Source organism: Myodes glareolus, chromosome 5 (assembly GCF_982192425.1).
Source record: "Myodes glareolus chromosome 5, mMyoGla1.1, whole genome shotgun sequence".
Taxonomy (NCBI): domain Eukaryota; kingdom Metazoa; phylum Chordata; class Mammalia; order Rodentia; family Cricetidae; genus Myodes; species Myodes glareolus.
In genome coordinates, this window is record NC_142030.1 from 18,273,570 (window position 1) to 18,294,347 (window position 20,778).

A 20,778-nucleotide genomic window follows, 5' to 3' on the forward strand; every position below is an offset into this window, starting at 1 on the left:
TCCAAGATGTCATTATTTTTTTTTCTGCTGTGGAGTACTCCATTGCGTAAATGGACCACATTCTCCTTATCCATTCTTCGGTCAAGGGGCACTTAGATTGTTTCCAGGTTACGTAATAATTGAATAAGCCAAGTAGTCACACCAGTAGATACACGCTCTGAATGTAGCCCAGAGTGTGCACGAAGCTTCATGGACATGGAACACGGCACTAAGAGCTTGCTTCCCGGTAGGCACTAACAGTGGTAGCCAACAGGACCTAGACGCTAGGGAAAGGATGGGAAGGTGTCAGAAGCTGCAGTCATGAGGAACTGTGGTATAAAGGCATGGACGCAGGGTCAGGTCGCTAAGAGATGGCTGCGTTCAAAGACAGACGGTTCAGATGAGGCCTGTGAAAAGGATGGCTAAAACGTGAGCACGAAAGGGTCTGGCTGGAGAATTAGGTTAGGGAGTGTTGGTAAGTTATGAAAATATTGTTATTCCATCCTAAGGATTTGGAACTTAAGCCTATAGGATTTTGGAAGTCAAAAGAAAAACAGCTAAGTGAAGAATTACATAGCTCTCTCATTACACAGCAAAAGAAACTTGGCAGTAGAGTGGCCACCTGAAGGGAGTCAACCTGGGAAGGTGGGAGAAGCTGCTGTGTGCCATTCATGCTCAGGCTGACAGCCACACTCACCAGCATGGCTGTGCTGCAGTTCATGCCAGGCCACCCCTGAGTCCTCATTTTCTACATTGACGCTGGTGGGAGGATCCAGTGCCTCTTCTTCCACAGTGGCATCCACTTCTCTCAGGGCACATTTCAGTTGGTGAATGCTTCTGTTGGCACGTTCTGCAATAAAAGCCTGACGAGAGTCAGGGCCCATAGAATGGTGGAACACTTGCCCAACAAGGCATCCTCAAAATGACTGTCAGTTTCAGGGGAACCTCATGGTAAAAAGTAGAATTCTAGCTCCATTTAGCTAAGGAACATAACAGAGGAGGTATGAGAAGATAAAGTCCACAGTTGACAAGACTTGGGAATCGCCACAGTTCCTGTTCACGCTTTCTGAACACTCAGTGTGTGGGATTGCCTAGTTAGGGTTTCTATTGCTGCGATGAAGCACCATGACCAAAAAGCAAGTTGGGGACAAAAGGGTTTATTTGGTTTACACTTTCACATCATAGTCCATCATTGGAGGAAGTCAGAACAGAAGCTCAAAGAGGGCTGGAAGCCCGGAACAGGAGCTGATACAGAGGCTATGGAGTTCTGCTTGCTTACTGGCTTGCTTCCCCTGCCTTGCTCAGCCTGCTTTCTTAGAGAACCCAGAATCAGCGTCTCAGGAGTGGCACTACTCACAATGGGCTGGGCCCTCCCCCACTGGTCACTAATTGAGAAACTGCCCCGCAGCTGGGTCTCCTGGAGGCGTGTCCTCAACCTGCTACACTCTTTCTCCCTGACACAGAAAACCAGTCAGTTCAGTGATGCAACCAGGAGGACTGAGCGGCTGAGCTCCCTCTGTGGTGAGATAAGAGCAGCCTGGGGAGATACTTCCTTTCCCTCAGTGCTTGAGACCCGCCTGTCCCACCTACAGATATGAGGTGAGTGGACAGAACTATTCTGGCCCAGGGAAGCCTCGTTTTCTCTGAAGACCTAACAGCCCTGCCTCACCAAAAGAATTCAAACTGTATGACCTAGTTCTGATCAAGAGTTGGACAGCTGGGTGCTTACGGTAGCAACCCCTAATGCATAACCTGGCTGACTACATCACACCCACAGACACTTGGTTAGTATGAATGACCACCCCTGGAGTCGAAACTGAAATTAACCAGCATGAAACATGTCTCTGATGAAATACTTCAAGGTATATTGTTATGATAGCTCATCTCTAAAAATAGCCTCAGGGCCACACAGCACTTCCTCACAAGGCCTAAACTTGCATTAACAGGCTACAGTGACAGTTACATCTCATGTTTAGAAGGGTCAGCGGGTTTGCTTTCTCTGCCTTGGACTGCTTACTTGAGAGCTGACCACACTACTGAAGAGGCATATAAAGAAGCTAGTGGTTGGGGACAGACCCTGAGACTACAGGAAGCAACTCTACCTATCTTCCGAAGTGCTTACTGTAGCCTTCAAAGGATTCCAGAGACCATTTAGCTGTAAAGGCATGCAAATGAAGCTGGGGAGAAAACACGATTGGGAAAGTGCTTGCTTTGCAAACATGAAGACCTGAGTTCGGATCCCCACCACTTTTGTAATAAGCTGCATGTGGCAGAGCACATATGTCACCCCACTGCTGGTGTAGGAGAGAACAGGAGGATCACTGAGGGTCAGTGGTCAGTCACTCTAGTCGAACCTATGAGTTTCAGCCTAAGTCTCAAAAGATGCCTTGTCTCTGAAGATAAAGGTAGAGAGCAATTGAGGAAAGACATTCAAGGCCATCCTCCTAGTTCCATATACGTGCATGCATAGGCATAAGCACGTGAACACACACACACACTTCTAAAAGACTTAATTCATTATCAGTCATCTACGAAAACACATTTATGAACATACATTCTACATTTTTCTACAATGTCACTAACCTTTAAGTTTAGAACCAAACATAATAATCTTAATACTTAACAGAAAAAAATACTCCATGTTACAAAATATGTGATGTGATTTCATCACTTAGAGAAACTCACCTTCCACATGGACAACACATGTGGCTTTTCCTGTCTGAGATGAATGGTGAAACCCTATTGTCTTCATGGTGAATTTACCACCACAGTTTTCTGCATAGCAACCTGATTTCCACACAGACCATCCTCTGAACACACTCCTGGTGCTGACTAAGAGCCAGGTCTAGCCCCTCCTTACACACTTTGGGTTCCAGAAGGTCCAGATTAGATGCAGTCCCGATTTTAGCAATACAAGAGGCAACAGTGGTTTTCTAAAACTCAAACTCAATCTTTTCTGAAAAGACTTGTCAATGAAAAAGGAAAACCAAAGTGGTTTATGACATGCAATGTAGTTTAGACATTTGGATTTATGCCCTTAAACCTATAAATAAAGCTCTTGCCTTTACAGTATCCATTAGAGAGGAAACAGAAGACTCAACTGACATTAAAAGTATGCCCACAAAGCTATCAAATTACATCATTTCTAAGACAAAGAATAATTATTTATTTATACCTACTCTAATTAAAAGCTAAGAGTTATATTAGGAAAAGGGGGAAAATATCATGAAAAAATGTAGTGGGCAGTCCCTATAGGTACCGTTCTTTCATGAGATTACAACGATGGCAGAGTTTCCACTTTATACATTATTTATTTTGTGAGCCTAGGGATTGAACACTGGACCTACGGGAAGGCTGGGCAAGGGCTCTGTGACTGAGCAACATCTTCAGCCTGTAGGTCAACTTGCAATAACCCTTTTAACCTTGTTTCCAGTATTCTTATTCAGTCTTTCAGAAATACACCAGTATTACATGCATCAAAAATATTGCATGAAATTACAAGACACTGAGATCAACAATTAACCTCCCTCAAAAAGTGAATTTTGGTTTATTTGCTTTATCTTTGCAACTACTCACTCAGTTGTAAGGTTCAGAGAATGAATTTTTGCAAGAACTACATCCTAAAACCAAATCAAGGAGGTAAATGAAATTTTAAAATCATTTTAGGTAGCATTTCAAGGCACACTAAGAGATTTCAATTCCCTATAGCAGCGTGCCTAGGATATGCAAACTGACTTAATCCTGAGGGATAAATTCAGATGATTGAAGACAGACAAAATGCCATAACTCTTTAGCTGGAGCCACTGCAATGGAGCCTCCCATAATCCCCTACTCATCAGAGGCAGCTTAATGCTGCTCTCACTTGAGGAAGCCAGATTAGATGGGAGGGTCCCGGTATCAGTTCCCACCTGCTGCTCATGGCAACAGTCTAACAAGAGCCAGAAAGACTATCTGCTTCCCCTTTCTCAGAGCATAATCCCCTATCTCAGAACACATTCTGATTTCTTCTCTCCCGCACTAGCCGCAGGCTGTCTGTAAGCTTAATTATGAATATAAATGCAAACAGATCACATGAAAATAAATGCAAGCGAACATTTTTTTCTGCAGCCCATTATCTAAACATCAATCAATACAATGATCACTGAAAAGGTATGTAAGCCAAAGACTGAATCAAAGTGTGTCTTACTCATTTCTCAGTCCAATTTCTCTTCTTCCTACGTTTTAACTCCTGCCTCACCATTGAGTTCCTTTTCATCAATGTTAACATTTTAAAAGACAGTCTTAAACTTTGACAATATAAAAGCATGCATATAATGCTTTTGATCATATTCGACATCCATTACTTTCTCTCAGCCTTCTCACATCGTCCAGACCCCTTTCTGTGCCCCCAGACGTCTTCTCTTATTTAAATGTGGTTTATTTTGTTGTTGTTCTTTTGTAAAGCCCTGAGTTTATTAGGATCGCCTGCATGAGGACGGGTGTGGAGCCAACAGCTCCTGAGCTAGGGGTGACATTAACATGTTTTTGAACAATACATAATTCTTGTAAGACCAAAAGCTACATTCATCTAATCAATTATTCATTTTTACATTTTCCATCTGCCTAGGAGATGTGAAAGAAATGTCCTGGTGTAGGGGTGGGGACTCATCCCGTAAAATGCCCAGCTGTCTCAGAGAAAACACGCGACCAACCATTTCCAAGCCTGAGATATGGGATGCTGTGCAGCTCCTGACACAAGCTTAGGTCAGGAAGACAAGCAGAAAACTGAAACCACAGGAAGACAAGAGAAACGTGTCTGTTCCTACTTGACCAGAACACAGTCCAGTTTAGAATACAGCTGCCATGGTTTACTAGAGAACCAACAGGGAGCAAAACCATGAGAGAAATAAAAAGCCTCATCCAAAGTCAGACAAAGACAAGTCTTGTAAGTAGCCAGCACCACAGTGAACGCTATTAAAAGACCTATCAGAAGTGAAAACGTCTCAACAAATCTGTGACCCTAACTCTAATGGCTACAAACGGATGGAGATGGCACCCATAGGGAAAGACAACCGCAACAACAGTGTGATCTTCGTAGAGAAAGCAGAGCCTGGAAGATTATCAATGTCAGGTGTGAGGTGGCCAATCAGAGATGGGCATGTCCGCCCTGTGGCATGCACCTAGTACCTCCTTGGCACCAGCAGGGTGGACTAATGCACCTGTTCCTTTTGCCAACAGAGAATTAATTCTAGCTGGGCTGGCAGAAACCTTGAGGTAGAATCACCAAACAATACAGTCTTATTCACAATTGTAATTACTCTTGCTGGAGTCTCTTGCTAAGGCTACAACATTGTTACTGAACACAGTGCTATTGGTGTTTCAGACCTGATAGCTTTGTCACAGGAACCAGACTAAGCATCTTTGCCACTGTCCCTGGCTTCTACTCAGCAACAGCCCTCCACCCGCAGTCATGAGGATCAACAATGTCTGTGAACATTACTAAATGTTTGCTTGCCAGATACACTGTCCCTGGTTTAGAATCACAGGTTGAGATCAATGAAGCAAGATCGCTCCTGCTCAGGCTGGAGGAGCTATTCCCAGTGGCACGCCCCAACACCTACCACGTTTTATACCTACAAATGCAACAGCCTTTTGATGAAATGGGCAGCACGGCCAGCTATTGTTGTTAGTACTGGTAGGGCAGGAGAAAACCAAAGCCCACCACTGCCAATGTAGGATTCTTTAACATTTCTATTGTAATAAAGAGATCAAATTTTTTGGTTAGTTTAGTTTATTGCAAGGTTGGAGCCTGATGTAGTATCTGCTCTAGGTCCACTCCTTCAAGTCTTCCAGTGGGCTTAGGGAACTCCATCACGATCCAGGTAGGTTGCTGAGATGTGTGCAGAGTGCACTTCAGGAACCTTTCTTTGGACTCACGTGAAAACTTTGCCATGCACTGGTACTGTCACTGAAGTACAGATCTTTAAAGATTCTGAGCAAATATAATTTTTCTCATTATCCAAATAACTGGGCATCCTCTTTCCAAGAACACAACAAAGTAACATGGTTACAGTAATGGTTCGGGGTGACTTCCATGAAGTGTCCTTTCTGTCTGTTGTTAAATCTTGTCTTTGACCTTGTCAGTAGAAGATAAAGAAAATTGGGATTTTTGCTTATCTGTTTTCAATTACCCAGGGTAGCCTTGAACTAGAACTCGTCCTGCCTCAGCTTCATCAACACTCAAATGACAGGCATATTTCACCTATGCCTTGCTTATTGATTTTTGTCCTAGTAAAACAAAAAAAGAAGCCACTAAAAGCATGAATATATAAACAAAAACACTCACAATTAATTTTTAGATCTCCCAAAGTGTACGTGTACGCATGTGTGAGTGTGTTTGTGTACCTACAGACATATAAATACAAATAACACATGGCAAAAAATAAAAGTATCAAGAAATATTTATGGAAATAGAAAAGAAGAAATGTAAGATTTTTTTGTGTAAATCTGAGAAAAAGAGAAATTTCCCTGAAGATAAACATGTGTTCTTTAGTGGGCCAAAGGTCCTGATGACATCATTGCTAGCTGCAAACCTCTCAGTTACTAGTGTTATTACACAACCCTTCTGCAGATGTGAATTCTTCCCTACATCCAGGAACAACATCCACCATCAACATTATCCCCAGTTTTCTCCAAGCACACCAAATACAAAGAAAGGGACCTTCCTCAAGATTAGTGTTCTTGCCACAGGCCCCATCTCACTTTCAATGTCCTACTCCAATGTACTCCCTACTTGGAACTTCATTAGACATGAGCACAATCTTTATCCTTCAGAGCAATGAAACGGTCACCAGCCCTCCAGGTGACAGAGGGAACACTAGGCTCTTAGAGGTGTTTACGCTTGGCTTTCTCTTTAGAGCAAGAGCACAAGAAAGGAAGAAGTGGGGGAGAAGGAAGCCAGGAAGAAAATGCAAAGCACAGGACACAGAGGCTGACCACATGCTGACCCTTTCTCTACTGTCTTTCACCAAGTCCCTTACACACTTGGTTGCCTTGGCTCCTACAGGCAACAATTCTCACATCTAGTCCAAGCTTCTAACTTTGCAGACGAGAAAGCAGAAATCCAGATCCAACTTATTAACCTGTTCGAGGTTACACAGATGCTAATTGGCAAAGCGATAAGAAGTTCAGTGATCTGGCTCCTAGTCACACATTCTCTCCTGACTCTGTCATATTCCCCACAGATTGCATCTACAGTCTGAAATACCAATGTTATGAAGGCAAAGGAGAGAACTGCATACAGGGTGTATCTAAAGAGAAAGTATGTGTTCCTGTCACAGACAAGCTTGTGTGAACAGTCTGTCCACTCAGCCTAAGGTGGGGAGGAATCGTCTGATCAGGTGAGAAAGGTGCTGCTGCTAGCTGCATGCATTCCCCCATGCTGCGCCAGGAATGCGGCATGGCTCTGTGGGTGGGGACAGACACACTGCCTTGCAATCTCACGCCCCCTCCCCCTTTTTTGGGTTTTGTTTGTTTTTTTTTTTTTATTTTTCAAGTCAGGGTTTCTCTGTAGCTTTGGAGCCTGTTCTAGAACTAGCTCTTGTAGACCAGGCTGGCCTCGAACTCACAAAGATCTGCCTGCCTGTGCCTCCCAAGTGCAGGGATTAAAGGCATGTGCCATCACCACCTGGCCTCACTCCGTTTTAATACTGGAACTGATTGCTAACATGCATGATGCCTAAGACATTCAGGGTTAAAGTGCAATTCTGACTTTCTTCCACTTTTTTGGCTATAAAAATTCATCTCATGTCCTCACACAGTTTGATTTCATCTCATGCTCTCACACAGTTATGCACTGAAATTATTTAATCATTTATTTCAATGCTGGAGGTTAAACCGACCTTCCATTCAGCAGGCAGCTGCTCTACTGCGGGGCTACACCCCCAGAGCAATGCACGAAATTTAAATTGAAGAATGTATTAGTTACTTTTCTCATTACTGGGACTCAATACCTCACAGAAGCAACTTGAGAAAGAGTTTTACTCACAATCCTAAGGTCCCTAGGAATCCTGGCTGGGGTGGCACAGGGCTGCCACTCAGGATCTGGGAGCAGGAACTCTCAGCCTGCTCCTACTGTAGACACAACCAAGAAGCCAAGAGCTCAGCCTCCTGCTTCCACCTCCCAAGTAACAGGAGCACAGGTGTGGGCCACACAGCCTCTTCCGCAGGTTCTCACTGAGGCCACAGGCAGCCCAAAGGAAAGAATAACTGGGAGACAATCCATCATGTTACAGATAACATGGAGTGATGCTATGCTAGGGCTCTCACCCTAAACATTCTGCAACCTCCCAAAACAGGGCCACCGCCTGGGGGCCAGTGCTAAACACATCATTATGGGGGCTGAAACAGAGGAAGCAGATGCCTTTGCTATATTCCCTAGATACAAATATGTCTCCCATCCACTGTGTACCTTGACTGATGCCCACCTTAGGTAAATGGACACCTAATCACACTGCTAGGACGCCTTAAAAATCCCTTCTAGTTCTACACTGAGCTCTGTGGCGCCCAGGACACCAGCGATACGCTCACTTAGACCATGCTGGAAACTTAAATGTTCATATGGCTCATTCATAAAATGAAGAGATACTAGCAATTAGTAAAAAGTCTCAGGAATAAATAGGAATACCAATACTTGACTTGTCTTCCAGTGTACATGAACTAGGGAAGACATTTTATACCACTACTCTTAAATATTGGGCACTCTTGAAATAACAAATGACTTCATATTTACCAATGTTTGACTATCCAGAAACAAATGTTTACTTTAATGGGAGCTATTCTTGCTGGGTGGTGGTGGTACGCACCTTTAATCCCAGCACTCAGGAGGCAGTGGATCTCTGAGTTTGAGGTCAGCCTGGTATATAGAGCTAGTTCCAGGACTACATGGAGAAATCCTGTCTTGAAAAACAAAAACAAAACCAAAACAAAACAAAACAAAAAAACCTCTCTGAAGGTGGCAATTGATGTTCGACTCTGCTCAAGTTCACATTAAACCTGTTTTGTTTCCTTATAAATACTGTTGTATATGCCAATATAAGTAAGAAGCCACCAAATCAATAGACAATACATCCTGAAAATCAGGAGAAAATCAAGTTGTTAAAACTATGGCTTAATCATTTTCAAATGTTCATCTTTTTTTCTATATCTCACATTTGCCATTGGTGAAATGTTTTGACTTTAAATGACAAGCACACTAATTATAAAATTTACATTTATTTTAACTAGGAATTCATGCTATAATTACTGGAAGCAATAGCAGTACTACTACACATATTACTACAATATTTAATTTTTTATGGTGCTGGCAATTGAACTCAGGCCCTTGTCCAGGCTAGACAAGTGCGATTTCATCAAGTCAAGTACCCACTTCTTTGAAATTAGTTTGAAATCAGCCCTATGACTATATCAAAATGTTTAATACTAAAGCACCCCTCAAAGTCCTGCATGAATGTGTATTTTTGACAGGAGCACAGCCACGTCCAGGATTCCAGTGCCTCAGACCCATGGGAATGGCCAAGGCCTTCCCCAGGTCAGACTCTGGAGAATGGTGAAGATTCCCCTGGTCAAATTCAGGATACAGCTGACCTTTTGTTAAAATCAGTACATACAGGAAATACAGACAGACCACAGCTTCCTCATCCCAGAGGACTTCAGCCTCAGACTGCTCACCTACAGAAACCCCCTACTCCTCCTGAGTTTCCAGACCACTGCTGTTGTTTCTCCAACTGAGTCCATGGCCCATTCCACGCCATCTGGATGGAACTTGTATCTGTCATCTCTTCATTCCCTGCTGCCCCAGTCAGATCAATCATGTGACTATATCAAAATGCTTAATATTAAATAGTTCCCTAGTTGTTAAATAAAGACCCAGAATTTTGTCACAGAAGTACTAGATAAAACAAAAAAAAATCAGAAAAACTTTACCAATCTAAAACAGTTACAACCATTTATATCTCTGACTGAGCACAGTATTTTGCTTGATTCCAGATAAAAAGTTAGAAACAGTTTCTTGGGTATCCAACAACTCTGGACATACCAATAGGCTGAGGACGGCATTTAATTCCTTCATCCTATAGTTTGAACGTGAGGATGCTGACAGTCTACAACACCACCAAAAGATACAGACAATAAACACCAATAGATACAGGCCTACAAAGTCAAGAGTCATAAGGAGATAAACTTTCCAGTCTCCTTTTTTTTTAATTTTGAAGGAAGCAAAAATTAGCGACTAACATTTAATGAGCATTTATGTCAAGCATTGGTTGTCACCCTTATTTGAAAACACAGCAACCTGCAATTGTGTTATCTACTGTCGTTCCCAGTGAGCCAATGACTCCACAGCGATGGGGACTCATGGCAAAGTCATGACATGGTATGAGCAACACAAATCAGGCATTCAATTATTATTTGTTGAATAAATCACGCTACAAATGATTCAAACATTTTAACTGTTGGTCATAACCTATGCGATTATGAAAATGCAGAATAGAAAAAAAGTGCATCACAACCAAGAGAATAAAGTTTTTAGTGTTTTTTTTTTACTTTATATGTCCCGCATATACTGTATGCCCATCTCTTCTTCCTTCCTTTCCACACGCCAGATAGGCATTCTAACACTTATTCATATTTATTTTGTTCATTTGTTCCCCACAATAATCAGGTGTAGCTGACACTACAACTTCAATATAACAAGGTCTCAAGTTTCCTGAGGTTATATATGTTGTCAAGATAACAGAGCTAAATTAAGTATGGACACAACTTAACCAAATAATCATTCCTCTGGTGTTTTGCTCAGAAAAACGTGATTGAACTAAATAGATCTTCAGTTACAGTAATTATGACTTGATTAGTAAAAAAAAAGACATAGGTTTTGAAGGTGGATAGGCCTGAATTCAATGCCTGCCTTTGCCACTAACCAGACAGCTGTGTGGGTTTTGGCCTACAACTCAATCTCTCTGAGCTTTGATTTCTTGGCATGTAAAATGGGAACATTAGTAAGATAAAGTTTTAAATACTTTTCTATATGGAAATAATGTAGATCAATAAATACTATATTATTATAAATAACTACTAGTGTTTTGTTTCTGGTCTCATAAGAGTCAATAAACTAAACCAGGATTTGAATGTGTAAAAAATATGAATAAGAAATTTATTGGATTAAGCAGCAAAGTATGGCAACAGGATAAAAGTGGCAAAGAGATGTCCACAAGTTTGTACTGGCACTAGTGGACAGATGACACCTAAATCAAGATGTAGGTACCCTGTTAGGTCAGGTTACCCTAAGAATCAGCGGTAACAACGCTGCTTACTTAACCCTACCACCAAAATCAAACTATTTCATCCTTGAGATCAGAGCAGCATCCGTCTTCTTTCTCCACGGCCTGGCTGGTGCTCAAGGAAAGTGTTAGGAAAACCACCCATTATTGCCCAGGGTACCTAGGAGCTAGGCACTGAGATTCGGAGCAACTCACCCCGGAGACTCCGTTGGTATTGCCCCAGACTGTCCTCCAGGGTAGAGTTCCCTGGGGACTTTGCCATGGAGTCAGAGATGGGAGTTACGCGGGAAAGTGTCCAGTGCACCCCTCCGAGGACAGGCCTAGCGCTGGGGGTTGGGGGATGCCTGACTGCTTCCTGTCGCTGCTGTCACTAGGGAGCCAGGAACCCCGGACTGAGCTCCTGGGGGCTCTTCCTATCCCCTGGCCCTCATGGTGATCGTCGGGAGTTGTAGTTCACAGGCTCAAAGATGCTGTCTCTAGAGTCCTATGCGTCCTCCAGCTACACTACAATTCCCAGAGGGCTATGCGCTCAGGGCGCTTCGCCGGCAGTTTAGCGGCCTGAGCCCGTTGCCAAGAGACGGACTGGCAGGCCGCGCCCTTTCCCTTCTGCCCAATTTGGATTAGTCCTGCTGTCCTGCCATCCTCCAGCCACCTGGGTCGACAGGCTAACAGAAGGGGTCCGGGGAAGGCCTCGACTCTTCACAATGGGTCGTTTGTGGAGTTGATATCTGAGTCCTCTTAAGGATTTACTGTGAACTCTGTTTAAGTTAGGATTACTGTTCAAAATTGTTTCTCAAAAATGAAGCTGTCAATCTTCCAAACAACCAGACTGTGAAGGCGGGGGACACTACAACTCCTAGCATGCCCAGCGCCCCGCCCTCCGCGTGGAGTTGGCGCACTGCCCGCTGGGAATCGTAGTCCGGGTTGGTTGCGGTCCTACTCGAGCCAGGCAGCTCTTCATTGTTCAAGCGAATCTTGCGAGCACGCCTGCGCAGTGGGCAGCTGAGGGAGCGTGTGGGTGAGACCCTCCTCAAAGCCCCCTTTCATTGTCTGGGTCTGGCGCCTGCGCAGTGAGGCGTCGCTAGGCCCCGGCTAGAGGAGGGAGAGGGCCTGGCGCCTTGCCCTTCGCGAAGCGCCTGCGCACTGAGCTGCCGCTCGCTGCCGTTCCCGCTATGTGTGGGGCGTGTGTGGAATAACGTTTTTGCCCAGCGGAACCGAGGGGGCCTGAGCTCCACGGCGGCGGCGACGACGACGACGGCGACGGGGTGGGGGGAGGACAGCGTGGCAGAGACTGACGGGACGCGCCGCGCGCCCCGCCTCCCGGTCCGGTCCCTCTCCGCGGTGAGGGGTAAGTGATGCGCTCGGGTTCGGCGCGGCCCGTGATTCTGCACGTCGTCGTCCTAGCCGTCCTCTGCTCCTGCGGCCGGGGGTCCGGGCGCGGCCCGCGGCTGGGTGGCGTGCGAGCCTGGAGACCGAGGGGCGCTGCGCGGACGCCCCGCGCGGCCGCCGCCCTCCGGTCCCCTCCCGTCCCCTCCCCCACGGACTGCGGCCGGACGCCCCAGGCTGGCTTCCCTTCGGTGCGCCCGCTGCTCTAGAGCTGGCTCCTGGCTTTGTGCAGCCGCCGCCGGAGATGTTGGCAGACGCTGCGGGCGGAGCGTCCAGGGAACGAGTTTTCCGGGGCGCCCATCCCTTTTGTAGGGTTGCTTTTGGGGTGTGAGGCGGGGGGGGGGTATCGGAGGACGAGCCTTAGGGTGGTGTCGGGAGGGCGTGGAAGCCGTGCTGTCACGCAGCCTCCCCGGCGACTGCACCCCACGTCGCCTCGAGCTGGGTAGTAAACCAGCTGGAGGAGCGAGTGGCTTCCTGTGGGCTTCATTGTCCCAAGATTCAGTTGTAGCGTTTGGATCTGGTTCCCTTCCATTTTATTCAAGGGGGAGAAATAGCAGCTGCGCTGACGCGGAAGGGAAGACAAGGAAATGTGTCCTAAGTCATATGATCTCTGTTTTCTGGTCTTGAGTAGTTTTACTGTTTTTTTTTTTCTTTTCTCCCAAAATATAAAGAAGACAGGCTGTACCTGCTAGAGTCCAAGTCTGCCAAGGTGATCAATATAAAATTACTAGGTGACAATGAAGGCTGGGCTAGGTAGGGCCTACAGGGAAGCTGTTGTTTAGCAGGGAAATGAACCAGCGGAATTATTTTTTCCACTGGGTGGGTAATGCGTTCTTGTTCCTAAGGGAATACATTAGGATACACTTTAAGCAAACAAAACAAAAAATAGGCCGGGTATATTTCAGTTTGAGAAATTGATTGGTTTTTATTCTGCTAATGAAAATTCAACCGTCGGAGAGGAATTTGTCGATGTAGACAATACGTTTAGTTGAAAATACACCCTTTAAGATGATTTGAATCTGAAGCGCATGGTGTTCGCAGTGCTAAGCCAACGTTTCTGCTGAATACACGCAGGCGATAGAATGAAGAGGATGAGGAGGGGCAGGTGGAGGGATAATGTGAGATCTACATTCATTATAAATAAGAATCTAAATCTTTATGGACATAACCCTGTGTACTTAGCCTTCAGGGACTGAGGAATTCACTGAGAAGTATAGCAAGGTTTTGTTTTGACCACGTTTTTTAAAAAAATAAAACCAGGGATGCTTTTAGTTCTTTCTTTTGTGAGTATTACAAAACTTTGGGGTCCTAAAACAGGAGTTGTAAGTGGGCTTAATGGAAACCAACACTGACCAAGTTGGCTGCCTTGTCTGCCGACCAAAGCAATGGAAGGTAGAGCCAAACAAAACCAGGATCTGTACTCAGTATGATCTCTCCCACGTGTGTGCCCTAGACCCCTGCCCTGAACAGAAATACAGACCATCTTCTCCACGCACCTTGAGTGGTCTTTTTTCTTTTTTAAACTCGATTCTCATCAGTTGTATTAATTTACTCCTTGTGTTGTGTTATAAACTATTAATTATACTGAAATGGAATTTAAGTTTTATAGACTAAGGAAAAATATCTTCAATTGTGCTTTTTGTGAAAACAGACTGGCTTCCCTACTTATTAATAACCAAAACCTATTATGTCATGACATTTAGTAATATTTTATAGTGTGGTCAACTCTATAACCTGTGTTAAAAGTAAAATGTGCATATAAGAACTTAATGATGTTTGTTTTTCTTTAATTTGGTGAATTATATTCTTCTCAACTTATACTAGGACTTACCTTTTGATAATGTATTTTGGGAGGCTTATTTTACTTTAAAATGGGGGTTTTGTTAAAATATTACTTGTTTTTTTCATTCTTCTCAATCTTAACGTTATTTTTAGAATGTGTTAGATTTTAGCCAATTTTTTTGTTTTTTCATGGTGGGGAGGTGGGTTCAAGACAGGGTTTCTCTGTGTAGCTATGGCTGTCGTGGAACTCACTCTGTATGTAGCCCCGGCTGGCCTCGAACTCAGAGATCTGCTGCCTCTGTTCCCCTAGATCTTCCTGTGCTGGTGTCAAAGGCTGTGCCACTGCTGCCCAGCTTTATTAGTTGGTTTTTTAGAGACAGGATTTCTCTGTGTAGCTCTGGCTCTTCTGGAGCTTGCTCTATAGATAGGCTGCCTCAAACTCAGAGATCCACCTGTCTCTGCCTCCTGAGTGCTGGGATAAAAGGTGTTTGCCACTTATGTCAGGCTTAAATTTTAGCCAGTTTTTAAAATTCATGATTAAATTCCATGTGTAAATTTTACTCAGTAAAATTTTAAATACATTTTACTAATAAATTTTATGGTACCCTAAAAGAATTTTGTGTGGAATCTTCTTATTTCTTATATTAGCATTAGAATAATGAGATCTACATTGTGAACATTTACATCAATTCTGCATGCTAATACAGGTGGTTTTCAAAATTCTGTGTTTCACCTTCTCATTTCTTTTTATTTACAGTGGGGGGAAAATCAAAACTTGAATTTATTACTGCATCTGCTAGTAATCAGATATTGCTCCTCTGGTGGTAAAAGCTCTGTATTTGAGCTTCTTATCTGTATGGGTTTACAGTGCATGTGTGCATAGTTTGCATGCATGTTTACATGTGTCAGGGCATGCATTGCCTGTGCATATGGAGACCTGAGGTTAAAATGTTCCTTGATTGCTTTTCTACATTGTTAATTTTGAGGCAGGGTGCCTCCATTGAAACCAGAGCTTAGGAATAAGCTTAGTCTGACTAGATAGCATGTTCCAGGCATCCAGTCTTTACCTTTTAAGACTAATATATCTTCCCCCCACTCAGCATTTGCATGGGCCCTGATGATCTGAGCCCTGTCTGGTCTTCTTACATGCCCGGCAAGTCCTTTAATTGGACCTTGTATGGTTTATCCACTCAACAAAATTCTGTTCCTGATAAATGTTTTTACTAATTGATGCATAATGATTTTTGTCTTCTGTCTTAAATATAAGGTTGCTAAGCAATGTCCTATTCTCGTAAGAATATGATAGGTGATGGTAAGTTGTAAAATACCTGTAAAGCTGTAAATTATTCTGAATTAGCTATATGCTACCAGTGTTTGATGGGTAGACAGTGATTAAAGCATTAAACATTGATCTCTTTCACACAAAAAATGGGGCCATGTTTAGTGAAGTAAAAGCCCCGAACCATCTTTTCTCTTTTAATTTTCTTTAACGATGAAGATTTCTAGTAATTACCCATGGCAAAGTGAGCATTGTTTTGCTCTAGTGTTTTATGAGGGGTGTGTTCAGTAATGAGTTCAGTTTTTGTGGTATAAAAAGAATAAGAAAACATCTGTGATTGATTAAACTGGATATATTAACTGGTTTGGCTGAAATGATTATGCAACAGGATATGTATTTTTTAAGGCAAAGTAGCATAGTCAAAATGTATGACACCCATTTACATGTCAAACAAAAGCATAAAAGAACCTAAGAGGAGGAAAGCTAAGGTCATATAAATTACTTACAGACAAATAGTGACTGAATAGAAGCAGGAATGAATCCCAAGCATTGTATAGAACTGAAAACCAAGTGAGACATGACAGAGAACAAGTATTCATTTTACTGCATTAGTAGTAAAAGCTGTAGAAGACATTTCTCTTAGGGGGCATGGTGTTACTGAGAAAGTGACTACTACCTACCTGCATGGAACAGCTATTAAATGGCAGTTTTTGCACCATTTTTTAAATCAAGGTATTATGTTATACAATTAAAGTTGATGAAAAACTAAGGGTTGGAGAAGTGGCTCAGCAGTTAAGATTGCTAGCTGCTGCTCTTGTGGAAGATCCAGGTTTAGTTCCCAGCTTCCATGCAGTAACTCACAACTGCCTACAGCTCCAGCTCCAGGAGTCAGGTACCCTCTTCTGGAATCGACCCCAAGAACACGCATGGTCAATATCTGTACATGCAGGTAAAACACATAAAATTTTTAGTAAGCTCTTTTTAAAATTTGAAAAAAAAATGAAGCACAGAGTTAGTAAATAGCTGTCTCTGTGACATACATTTCAGAATTGTAGAGTCTGTAACTGAACTCTTGTCTTTTAACTTAACCTTTTCCTGTAAGTTTAATGATGATACCTACTCCCTTATTGACATTGACGAAATGCTGGTGCTGAAAAGCAGTTTACAAGTTTTCTGTGCGGTGTGCCCGCACAGCGTGCACATTGCTAATATTCTTGAGACCCAGCTTCTCCATGCACCCTTCCCTGGGCTTGCAAGGAAGCCCATTTAACTTCAGAAAGTTTAATGGAAGGTTGTTGCCAGAATCCTAGGCCCGAGGAAGTCCCAGGTGACCAGGTTGGGCCATCTGCTGCAGGGGCATAGAGAAGAGAGAGGTGAAACCAGGAAGAAAATTTTCTCTGTGGCTATACTAGCAAGTACTAGAATCTGCATACTAACCCCTGTCTTCTGGAGAATGATTAAAGTAGCTCTGGAACTATAGAAGATAAGGATCAAGTGGGGAGCCAGAGCCTGACATAACCAAACTGTATTAGCCAAACTGATATGATAGATCGTTATCTGGTTCTGCTGTGTCCTGTTGGCACCACGAAGTCATTGATGCTTGAAGGGACAGCTCAGTTCCTTTTAGGGGATGATGGCTCCTGTTTAGGAGAGGAGCCTAGGATCCTTTCAGAAAGTGTAAGACAACAGGGCTCAGTGTTCCTACAACGCAAGATATTGTAGAAAAGGGACTTGAGAGAATAGACAGAGGGAGCAAAGTAAGATCAATTGGGACAGTAACTGTCTTTCTTCAAGGAAGCAAAAGATAACTTCAAATGAGCCATATCGCAATTTTTAATATTTATAAGTGACATTAATTATAATAATGGCTTTTGTTATGACATTTTCATATGAGTAACAATATATTTTGATCATCTGTCTGTATCTCTCATCTCTCTCTTTCTCTCTCTCTCTCTCTCTCTCTCTCTCTCTCGTACACACACACACACACACACACACACACACAAACTTATATAGAACCTAGGGCAGTAGAAAGGAGCCCATGAGAGGAAAATATGATTCTTTAGGGAAATGGAAAGGTAGTAGAACACATGTGAGTTAGAAGGATTAGAATGCTGGAGATGAAGAGTAGGGAGTGAGGACAAAGCTAGGGGAGAAATGATGGTCAACCATATCAAGGTATAAACAGCCCCAAATCTAGTGCTGGTTTTGCTATCTGACTTCTTCCTGTTAGCTGTAGCTGCTGTCTTCAGAACAATACACTAAGACTTTTCTCAATAAAATTTTTCAAAATTACCATTTGCAACTTCATATTATAGTTGAGTCAGTGCTGCTTTTCCAGTTTAGCTTCCGTATTCCCCTCTGCAGTTATGGTCTGACTGTAGAGTGTAGTGACCTGTTGCCTGTTTACAACCATGTATCTTTGCAGTTTGAAGTTGGGTCACGTCTTTAGCAACAGTAATGCTTTTCCAGTTTCTAAGAAATGGGAAGGAAGGGGAGTAATATAATTCTTAAAAGTTACCTTCTTGTAATTTAGGATGAAATTCTGTACTTCTGCTAATATTAAAGTTCTTCCTTTTGAACTGAAATTGTTAATAAGTGGTAAGCTTTCTTTGATACTAGCTGTGGGTTTTGTTTTGTTCTAGTGTTTTTAGCCTTTGGCAAGTCAGCAGTCTTGTTCTCATTTTGTTTTTTGAAATGTTTGAAAATTGCTGATGCAGTCTATATAAACATCGTTATATTTACCTAGGTTTCACATACTCCATTTATAAATAGGTGATATTTCTGAAGCCATAATTTATCCTGACCTACTACTAAATTTTATCTTTTTAAATGTGAGTACAGTTAAAAATCTGTTGGGATTTTCTTGGATCATGATTCTGTCTTGTCATCTAAGGGATTAGTTTTACTTCTTGACTTTTGGACATATATAAATTTAATAAGCCGTATCTCTATTGTCATCATCCTTCCTGTCCATGTACTTGTCATAGCCAAGGATTAAGCCATCCAGATTTATAAATAGAATCAATGATACATAAAATATGCTGGGGGTGGAGAAGTAATACAGAGGAGATGAAAATTATTTGCATAGTTTTGGCTTGTTTTCTTATTTCCCTGAGTAACAGAGGAATTGTATGAAACTAAGAGTTTGGAGGCAATGGATAATAATATTATATGATAAAGCTGAGTAAGGAAGGATGCTACAAAGATGAGTTCATCAGAACCAAGAAAGGCCTTGCTGAGAAAAAGGATGTGACACAACTTTAGACTGCATGGCTGGGAACGAGGACAGTAGTTATATCCCAGCTGCACTTACACTGGAGCTACAGAATTGAGCGTGGAAACTACATCAGAATTGTAAAAAATAGCATTGACAAAACTTTGGCAGAAAGGAAAGGCAAAGGAAACTGAAAAATTATCAAAATTAAAGAGAGAGTGATGGTTGACTTTCCTTTTTTCATTTTCAAAGTATCAGTACATACAAATGGTTCAAATGGTCAATTTTTTATTGACGATGTGTAAATTCCTTCTTACCCCAGTTTTGTAAATAAAGAATTATCACTTTCTCCCATGCAGTTAAGTAACTTTATTATATTTTATTTATCCCTCAGTTCAAAGAAATACAAATATTCCTAACTCTCCTTTCATCTCTGACAGGAAAGAAAGCCTCATTACACACTGTATCTTGAATGCTGTTATTTCTGAGTGTTTCAGAAGTCAGTCTTAGAAACTCCACCCCACTCAAAGGATTTACCATTCCATCCTAGTTTGCGGGGGGGGGGGGGGCATGTAGGTATCAGGGTAGAGAATATTCTCACATGCAGTGTGGTTCTGCAAGGAATGGGTAAGTAACTTTGAGAACAAAGAGACCACTGTGAGTGAGATGCGTGAGAGGAGGGAAGAGTAGGAGGAATTAAGATTGGAGGGAGCTTTTATTGCATAATGTTATTTAAGTGCCGTGGGAATTTATCGAGGGCTTTGAAAGGATCGCCCTGTTTTATAGATAGTGGCTAGTGGGGAGCAAGTATGGGAAAAAGATGAACTAAGAAATAATTGGAGTGATCTAGACTAACTTAAATGTGATGGCGGTAATGAAAGCTGTCCTGGTATGGCTTTACAGAATCAAGAGCTAGGATTGATTGTAAACTTAGGAATCATTATTGAACATGTAAGTAACCATGTCAAGTAGGTAATGGGATATATAAGACACAAATTCTGAGGCGAAGTGTTAGAGATATATAAAATTTAACTACCACTGGTAAACTGGAAGAGTGCTGTGGGACAATGGTCTGTACCCTGTCACTTCTATTTTAAATGAACGCTGATTGGCCAGTAGCCAGGCAGGAAGTAGAGGTGGGGCAACAAGAATTCTGGGAAGAGGGAAGTTTCAGTCTGCAGTCATCACCCAGACACAGAGGAAGCCAGACACAGAGCAAGCAAGAGGTGACTGCCTTGCCGAATAAAGTACCAAGCCACATGGCCAACACAGACAAGAATAATGGGCTAATCTAAGTTATAAGAATTAATAAGAAGCCTGAGCTAATAGACCAATCAGTTTATAATTAATATAGACCTCTGTGTATTTCTTTGTGACTGAACAGCAGCCTGACCCAGCAGGACTGGGTGGGACAGAAACCCCTGTCAACAGAAGAGGTCACTTTAGGAAATTAAGGTGCCAAGAGGGCCAACATTTAGGACCCTACATTGAACTATTAGCACTAGGAACGATTGAAATGCAGTCAGAGATGTGAGAAAATTACATGTGTGTGATGCCCCAGAAGCCAAGGGAGGATAGAATGTTGGAAGGTAAGAGTGTTCGGACACTGTCATAGTCAGGTACTTGAATACTTAAGAAATATAGTACCCTCTCACTGGTGGTCTCTTAACACATACTTTAATAGGCCTCTCTTTGTTCTCATTTATGAGAATGCTTGCAATCATTCTTCCTCTAAATTAGCCATCTGTATCCTTGAACAAAGATTGTTCACAAACAGAGCATTGTTGATTTTAGGTAGACTGACAGTGATCTGTTTGGTG

General features: G+C 42.6%; 2 protein-coding genes across 19 annotated transcripts in view; one reads left to right on the top strand and one right to left on the bottom strand.

Annotated features, from left to right (window-relative positions):
- Nucleotides 1-11,730, bottom strand: part of Sdccag8 (SHH signaling and ciliogenesis regulator SDCCAG8) — a 197,375-nt gene extending 185,645 nt beyond the window's left edge. For 2 of the 6 annotated variants that reach the window (XR_007232497.3, XR_007232496.3), the window contains exons 1-2: nucleotides 11,490-11,726; nucleotides 677-829 (exon numbers count right to left, since the gene is read on the bottom strand). Coding sequence is in view for 2 of the 6 variants with exons in the window: in XM_048436432.3 (XP_048292389.3) it covers nucleotides 677-829; nucleotides 11,490-11,556 (220 nt within the window). In the remaining 4 variants the exon portion in view is untranslated. Of the gene's footprint in view, nucleotides 1-676; nucleotides 830-11,489 lie in introns of all 6 variants that reach the window. The other 4 variants (XR_007232499.3, XR_007232498.3, XM_048436432.3 and 1 more) reach the window with 4 other exon arrangements.
- Nucleotides 11,731-12,381: 651 nt separating this feature from the next.
- Cep170 (centrosomal protein 170) overlaps nucleotides 12,382-20,778 on the top strand; it is an 89,875-nt gene continuing 81,478 nt past the window's right edge. For 3 of the 13 annotated variants that reach the window (XM_048436418.3, XM_048436422.3, XM_048436427.3), the window contains exon 1: nucleotides 12,397-12,642. The gene's annotated coding sequence lies outside the window, so the exon portion shown is untranslated. Of the gene's footprint in view, nucleotides 12,643-20,778 lie in introns of all 13 variants that reach the window. The other 10 variants (XM_048436419.3, XM_048436424.3, XM_048436417.3 and 7 more) reach the window with 8 other exon arrangements.